At 40.4% G+C, this 7,735-nt stretch overlaps 1 protein-coding gene across 1 annotated transcript in view; it reads right to left on the bottom strand.

The window, feature by feature from the left end:
• Positions 1 to 4,464: 4,464 nt before the first annotated feature.
• The window catches only part of gsg1l (gsg1-like), a 45,382-nt gene continuing 42,111 nt past the window's right edge, over positions 4,465 to 7,735 (bottom strand). The window contains exon 5 of the mRNA XM_042505100.1: positions 4,465 to 5,368. Within this exon, the coding sequence (XP_042361034.1) occupies positions 5,002 to 5,368 (367 nt within the window). The 3' untranslated portion in view covers positions 4,465 to 5,001. The remainder of the gene's footprint in view (positions 5,369 to 7,735) is intronic.

Genomic DNA, 7,735 nt, shown 5'->3' with positions numbered 1-7,735 from the left:
CCAAGGCGATTAATTTATCTTTTTTTTTTGATAACAGATTTGTAATATCATGAAAATACCATGGCAGATACAACCCCCTTTGAATAACATTAAATAAAGATTACTATGAAACCTAATTACAGTGATGTATCCAGAACTGTGTAAAATCATGTATATTATTGCGTATCTCGTTGAAAAATCATGCAAACTGTGTGTGTTATGGCAGAAAATCATGTTTTTTTAAATCACTTGTGTCAAGGTGGAAAAATCATGTGTGTTATCACGTATGTTACAGTGAAAAGTCTTGTGTTATCGTGTGTTACAGTGGAAAATCATGAGTTATCGCATGTGTTGAGGTGGAAAATCATGTGTGTTGTTGTGTGTGTTACAGAAGAAAATCCTATTGAGTGTGTTATGGTGGAATGTCACGTGTTATTACATGTATTACAGTGAAAAAATCCAATGTCATCATGCATGTTACATTGGAAAATAACGTATGTTATAATGTATGTTGCAGTGGAGAATCGTTAGTTATTGCATGTGTTAAGGTGAAAAAATTGCTTCCTTATCAAGAAATAATGTTTACATACCACTGTATTATATTGTGCAGTGTATTGTTTAACGGCCTCATCGTTAATGACCACGTTGTATCACCTCTGTGCTACTGCATAAGTAGGTCTATTATAAGCTTACTGATTACTGATTAGGCTAATGTATCATTTGTCCTGCTTATCATTATAGATAAAAATGTGTTGCCAACATCAGCACAGCTAGTGAGTGTCGCAAACTCATGAAGTCAGTACAAGTTACAGTTATATTGAAATTTGAGGTTGCATTGTTAACCTTGGTGTCATTGTAAGAGGGGCTCGTGGCTCATTCAAACTAATGAACACAAGGTAAGGATGATCGTTTTAGGCACATCTACACAATTTCTTCTCCTACCTTGGGTTCTGAAAGAGTCTGATGGAGGAGATGGGCCAAGCTTGGAGCTCTTAAAAGTTTTAAAGGGTTCAAGTTATGGAAAGCTCCAGGTTACAGGCTGTTAAGTTCCCACAGTGGAAAAAAACCCCTTTAGATTGCTGTATCTCTTTTGGCCTGGACATCACCATCTCAGTCCACTAAATCCATTGTCTTTTAGGCCGCTACCTTCTGAACCATGGACACAATTTTAAGCCTTTCATAGATTATCTTTAAAATATTCACGGAAAAAGAAATAACACTTCAGTGTCCGTTCAGCTGTGATGTATAGGTGTCAGCTGCCCACACAGCCGCTCAATTTCTGCTCTTTCTTTTTGAAATCTGGAGCGCTCACTTACTACCAGGATTTATTTCATAAGTACAGTATTCATCCCCTTGAGACACACATGCAGCACATTTATGCAGTTAATTTTCAGAGAGGTCAGAGGTGAATGGTTCCCCTGCAGCAGGCGGAGGTTCGGCAGAGTCCCCAAGGACACTGTGCCGCTGGAGCACATTAACTTTCTGAGAGGATTGACCTTCTGACCTCTGGGTGATGGAGCTGTCAGTCATGGGTTTGGCCCGAAAAATATGTATGACCCTACAGGCCTGCCAACAAACAGCACTGTCAGGATGGGGACACTTTCCATGAAATATGTTTTATGAAAAAGAATGAAGTTAGGACAAGAGTGAAAGCCTTTATCATTTGCTTTGTGCTCTATTCATTTTTTTTTATTTTATTTGCCTAAAGCCTTTTCAAAACTGTCGGACTGCTGCATGTGAAAGGATTGTTCCTCTTGACTTCTTAACTATATTTAAATATACACAGACAGTATGAATAAAGACTCATACCAGAACTTTTTCACATTCTTATCATGAAGCTCTCTTACTGTATTGCCTTCTAAGGGTGTTCAAAGTGGGATTCTCTTGTCATAAATTGTTCGTTTCAGCCTGATGAATACCACCTGTTCGTGAGCAGGTGCGCAACTGCGTCGTTTGATCATTAAGGTAATTGATGTCCTCAAATTGCTCCATTTGTGGCGAAGTTTTAATTAACAAAAAAAAAAGTCAACTTCACACAGGTCCTGCTGTCTGGAATCAGCAGACAAAAACAGAACAAATTTAGCAGTGACAGTTGTAGGAACCGTTACTAAAGCGAGGATGTTTTGAAGCTAAATCAAAGTGCTCAGCGACTAAAATAAAAGGCAGTCCCGTTAAAGTAATGAAAATAAATAGCGACTGGTATAAAGAGTTTGCAGAGGCAGTTTGAGGGTGAGAATCAATGCTGACAGCTATTGAACTGCGAGTTGTCATTCCAATTAAATATTTTTCCACGACTTATACAACAGACTGGCACTGTTATTAAATCTTGCTTGTGCCCAAGAGAAAAATCTAGATGCAATGATGAACTTCTTAAATCACTTGTACTTGCCACTTAAAGGTACCTTGTGGAGGTTTTGACTACTAATAGCGCTGGTGACGTACTTGCCAGTGGTTTTATGCTATCACCACATAAATGCAGAGAAGGGAAACTGTAAAAATTGATGTTCTGTAAACACAGCAGATTTAAATGTTTTATGTGGAAGGAAAAACACTGAGGAATATAAATGTGTTTGTTTAGTGGAAGAATCCACCTTTAGAGTGCATTTGTTCGTATACAGAAAGGGATTCCTGCATGAGGTCCAGTGTGAACTTATTTTTGACAAATCGTGTAGTTTTGTAGTTTTACAGACAGTTTGAAACACCTACACCTAGAGAAAAAGCAATAGCCAGTACAACTGTTATCATGCCATTAAATGGTTATTATAAGTGATTCTAAGCATCATAAATAAAGCTTAGAAGGGGCCACACCTACTGTTAGTTCAAGAAGGCCATAATCAGGCCATTAAATGGCCATTTACATTTATTTTTAGGCGGCAATCTGTTGTGTTGGTAATAATTAGGACGGGAGCAAGGGAGGTAGCCAGGTGATGTAGAATAGTTACAAAGTCTGTGGTGGGTGAAAAAGGCAGGTGCTGAACGGGTCAAACAGTCACAGGAATTATGCCCTGGAGATTGGGGTTCATGTTCCGTCTGAAACCAAAAGTCACTGTTGTCACTTACAGCGTCAACAGTAGTTGTGTCACTTATTGTGACTGATGTACCATGAAATTATAAAGTGAGATTTACTTTTGTGAAGAGAAGTCTGTGGATAACCTTGTTCTATTCTCTGGTTTGTTTGGACAGCTGGGTTGAAACTGGAAACTACATAATGTGGTGCACCTTCCCTTCAAGGTCAAGGATGGTTTAGATCATGGACTGATATGAGAGATGTGAAGTGACCAATCACCTTGCTTTGTGTTCAATTGACTAGTTGTTGTTCTACTGATGAAGCAGACATTAAGGTGACGGAAAAACTGAGAAGACATTGTCCCTCTGCTTTTCTTCACCATAGCCCCTACAATATATTTCTAAACCTAATCAAGTTTTTTTTTTTTCCACCTAAACAGGTAAAAAGTCAAACTAACAAAACTGCAGATGTTTCACAACGCTGGATGTGTAAACAGTCATTCAGAGGGCTGATAAGTCTGAATCTATCAGTAGGTGTGGCAAGCCCCTCAAACACAGAAAAAGGTAACTTAATGGACTGATGACACCCCAATCAGTCCTCGTTTTGCCCTTCGGAAATGACCAGGCTTTTACTTTTGTCACAATTCATCCTGAACCTAGAATAAAATATGAAAACCGTCACAAAGCCGCTATGGACTAAAGAAGGACATTGTTATTCCAAACTTTTGTCATTACACTCCAGTTTTCACCATCAGCAACAACACAGATGAAAAAAATGAACAGACATGTAGTTTTAATAACTTTTAACACTAGTTTCCACATTCAGCGTCATAAATAGAGCATAGCCCGGACCCAACCTGTTTAAAAGGGCTATGTGTAGTATTTTGTGTTTATGAGAAGGTTTCTGTCCTGAGGCAGATCATGCTCCTTCCTTGTTCCCTGTTTCACCACCTCTGAATCAGTCTCTGTTTGTTCTGAAGAACCAAAAAAAAAGGATGAGAGACAGTAATGGACTTTGTGGACTTTAAAGCCAGTTCTTCTAATGGCTACAAGGTGCTGGTGAGAAAACAAGAAAATTCATAAATAAAGCCGAAGTCCTGACATCACATCTGGGCTAGCTCCTGCTCCTCTACCTCCTCTGTAAGTTTTTCTTTTGTCTCCTCCTGAAAAAGTGACACATGTTCCTTTGGTTTACTGCCCATATTCGGGTCTCCTTTGTGATGTTAACAAAGTTAAACAGTTAAATTCTCTGCAATTAAACTACAGCTCCCATTAATTTCAACCTGCATGCATAACACTCGATTGTAATTGTTGATTTTTCTCTTATCCAAGATATCCACCCAAGCTCTTTTCTAATGTCATCTCTCTGACTTTTTAGTTGTAATCTGTCTAATTATATCTATGACATAAATATAACATATTCCTCCTGTAACAAACAAAAGGTTTAATATATAAGCAATATATGCTCCTCAACTCAGTTCACTAATCTCAGGTGTGGCTATAGCCTCGGTTTGTCTGGTACAACTTGCACCTTATGGTAGCTAATGTTAGCAACTTTAAGGTTGGTTCCTGTAACACTAACATTACAATGGTTCTCTAGTTGTGCTACTGATGCGCTACTTTTCAGCATTCATCATTATTTCGTAACTGCCACTTCTGGCCACAGCGGCCTACTTTAATGTATCAAAATTGATAATATTGATGTTGAAATACTACACATAGCACCTTAAAATATGCTGGAGAAACACCTGCTTTCCATCCATGAAGAATTGTAATTCTCAAAGTCAAAGCTGTTTTTCACACTTTATACTGGTTTTCATTTAATATATAAAGAACATATCCACCTAATTTAATTAATTTCTGTGACTTCATGTGTTCTTTTCAAGTTAACCTTCTTCAAACAGAAAATAAGGGCTGCTGTGCTTTCGTGTTCGGTGGCGGAACTTGTGGCAAGTTCTCACCTAAAGGAGCAGTTCGTCCTGTCATCCCACATGACCCTCACGTTCCCTGGATGATTCAGCACTGCTCCTCCCCCAGTGAGTCTGTGTTCTCCCCCAGGTCTATAGAAGCCGACGCGGCTCTCATCTTGCCCCTTCCGGGACCAGGACCTGGACCTGGTCCTGGACCGGGACCGGGGCCACCGACGACAAGTCCGGTTCTGGTCCCACCGTGGCCGGGGTAGACCTCCACAGTGCTGGAGATGGACTGGAGGGAACGGTCCCGGAAGTAGTGGAAAGCTTCCTGGTCCAGGTAGTTCTGCTCCTCGCGCAGGCCCTGCTCAAACAGCTTGCGTTTGTGTCTGAACTCGATCACTGTCTTGGTGTAGGAGTTGAGGGTGGTGACGGAGGCCGCCATGCAGCAAGTGAAGGAACCCCAGGCCATGCTGGTTGAAGAGACACAAAGAGGGAAGAGGAAGAAACAATGAGTCTTTAATGTATTATGAAATATTTTAATCAGACTAGGGGATGTGACTCCATTCTTCTGTGTCAGCTGTTTATGCTGCAGGATGCCGTTTCCGTGATTTCAACAAATGCACATGTTGGGATGAAGCAGCACAACAACAACAGCGTGGACAGTCATGATGGTTATGGCATAGAGGGGAAGGGAACACACAAGCAAACTTTACACCACAACATGCTTTGTTGACTACATCCCACTTTGGCATGCACTTTAGCTGTGTCCCAATTCAGGTTCTGCATCCTCCGGAGGTTGCATTTGAACACACCATGCGAAGGCTGTCCCAATTTGATGGCTCCTTCAAATACAGCCCACAAATGCGACCTTCTTTTCCCTCTTTTTGGAGGATACACCGCTACTATCCTTCGCAGCCTTCCATATCCCAAGATTTTTTGTGCGCCCCTGCTCAGTTTTCAGAGATATTTTTCATCATGGTGGCACAGAGCGGAGACAACGATTGGAGCGTTGATTTCACTTTTAAATGTAAGTTTCTTTAGTTTGTCTATGTACTTTTTTCCTTTCTCTCTGTGTCGCGCAAGCCTGGGCAGCAGAAATCAATTGTGACGTGAGGGTAAGAGCAGGAACATCTGGTGACGCAACCAGGAAATCCTTTGAAGGCCAGACTGTCCTGTTTAACAATGGTTGATGCGGCCTATGGAGGTGCCTTCAAAAGAGTCGCCTCCATAAACTGCGTAGGCTGTGTCCTTTGAAGGATGCAGACCCTGAATTGGGACACAGCACATTGTCTATCATAATGATCCCTTCCAGTCCTTCTAAAAATCTCAATAATTTGATCACAAAAAAAAGGATGTTGGCTGGCGGGAGTTTATCAGGATGTTGGCTGGCTGGAGTTTATCATTGATTTATCACTGGATATTCACCCAAACGTCTATGGAAATCAGGCGAATAGCTGCCAAGATATTTTCCTTTTGACCAAATTGTTGGTGCATTAGGGGACAGATTGACAGACAATGTCGCTGAGATACTCTGAGGCAAGACTCAAACCACTCAGAGAAACATCTGTGGTGATTCAGTGAGTTCTCTGGGCTCTTCAGCCTCGGCCTCTGCTCCAGTTAATGTTAGCGGGCACATAACTGATGTGCTGCTAATTGAGAACGTGTCTCGGCTTTGACAGGAATTATCAGGTAGATAATAGGGAAGCTAACAGTCCCTTAGAGCAGACTCAAAATACTGAACACCAAGAAAAATGTCAAGCAACGAGCTGTAAACATGCTGCACACGTAATCCATGAAAAGAGACAAGAACAAAAGTCCAAAATGGCAAATGCAATACATCGCTCTTAATCTAATAAAGCAAGAATCCAAACTATGGTGTATAATTTAATATCACACTGTTTAATGTCAGTGGCTTTTTTCTCCACTGTAAATAATTTAAGGACTATTCTCACAGAGGAAGCTCAATGTGCTAAAAGTCAAGCACAAAAAAACAGAATAAATTTACTATAATAAATCACAAAGTACCAACAAGATCAATGACACTTAAATAAATAACTATTGTTCCAAAAAGTGAATTGACTTTCTTTTCTGATATGATATGATGCAGTTCATTTGATTATCCATCTATTAGAGAATTTCTTAATGTGTCAGCTATTGTTTCAGGCTGTAAATGAAGCTAAGGTCAGTTTCTAGAGAGCATTAAACAGAATATGTGACATTGCACATCTCTCTGTCCTCAGAATAGACCTCATTCACACTTTTTATTCATCCTGAAGGAGCTTTTTGGCCTCCCGCTCTGCTAGAAATTCATCATTCCTGCTGATTTTATTCATCTTTAACGACATTGAACGACTCCCTCGTGGTGTTAAATGAGAGGCCTTCAACTGAGTGACTGACAGAGAAAAATCTACTTTTAAAAGCTTCTTGTTACAGTTATTTCACTGTTTTGTCGTCATGCTAGTGTCAGAAAAGCAGCCCTGTTTTCAGCTGTGTGACGATGCATTTTCCATCTGATCCAAGAGGGTTTTTAAAGAGTTTATTTAGCTTAAGAAGTAGGAGAATCTTCTCAGCACATATAGGAAGACTTAATCTGGCAGTTTATCACAAACACTCAACATCAACACATGTGGAAATACATGCTTTTCACTGGACAAGAGGGGAATGGAAAACTGTAGTCTTGAGAGTCTTTTTGAAATTTGTGGTTCAGCTTCGGAGCCTGTGTGAATGTGAAGTCCTTACGGTGCTCTTCACTGAAATACCCCATTTTTGATCCACAAATGAGCAAAGTGAGCTCAGACAGCAGCTGCAGCTCGGCTTTACCTTTGAGTACAGAGCCG

The sequence above is a fragment of the Plectropomus leopardus genome, chromosome 17 (assembly GCF_008729295.1).
Source record: "Plectropomus leopardus isolate mb chromosome 17, YSFRI_Pleo_2.0, whole genome shotgun sequence".
Classification (NCBI taxonomy): domain Eukaryota; kingdom Metazoa; phylum Chordata; class Actinopteri; order Perciformes; family Serranidae; genus Plectropomus; species Plectropomus leopardus.
This window is presented reverse-complemented; position numbering and strand designations above follow the sequence as displayed.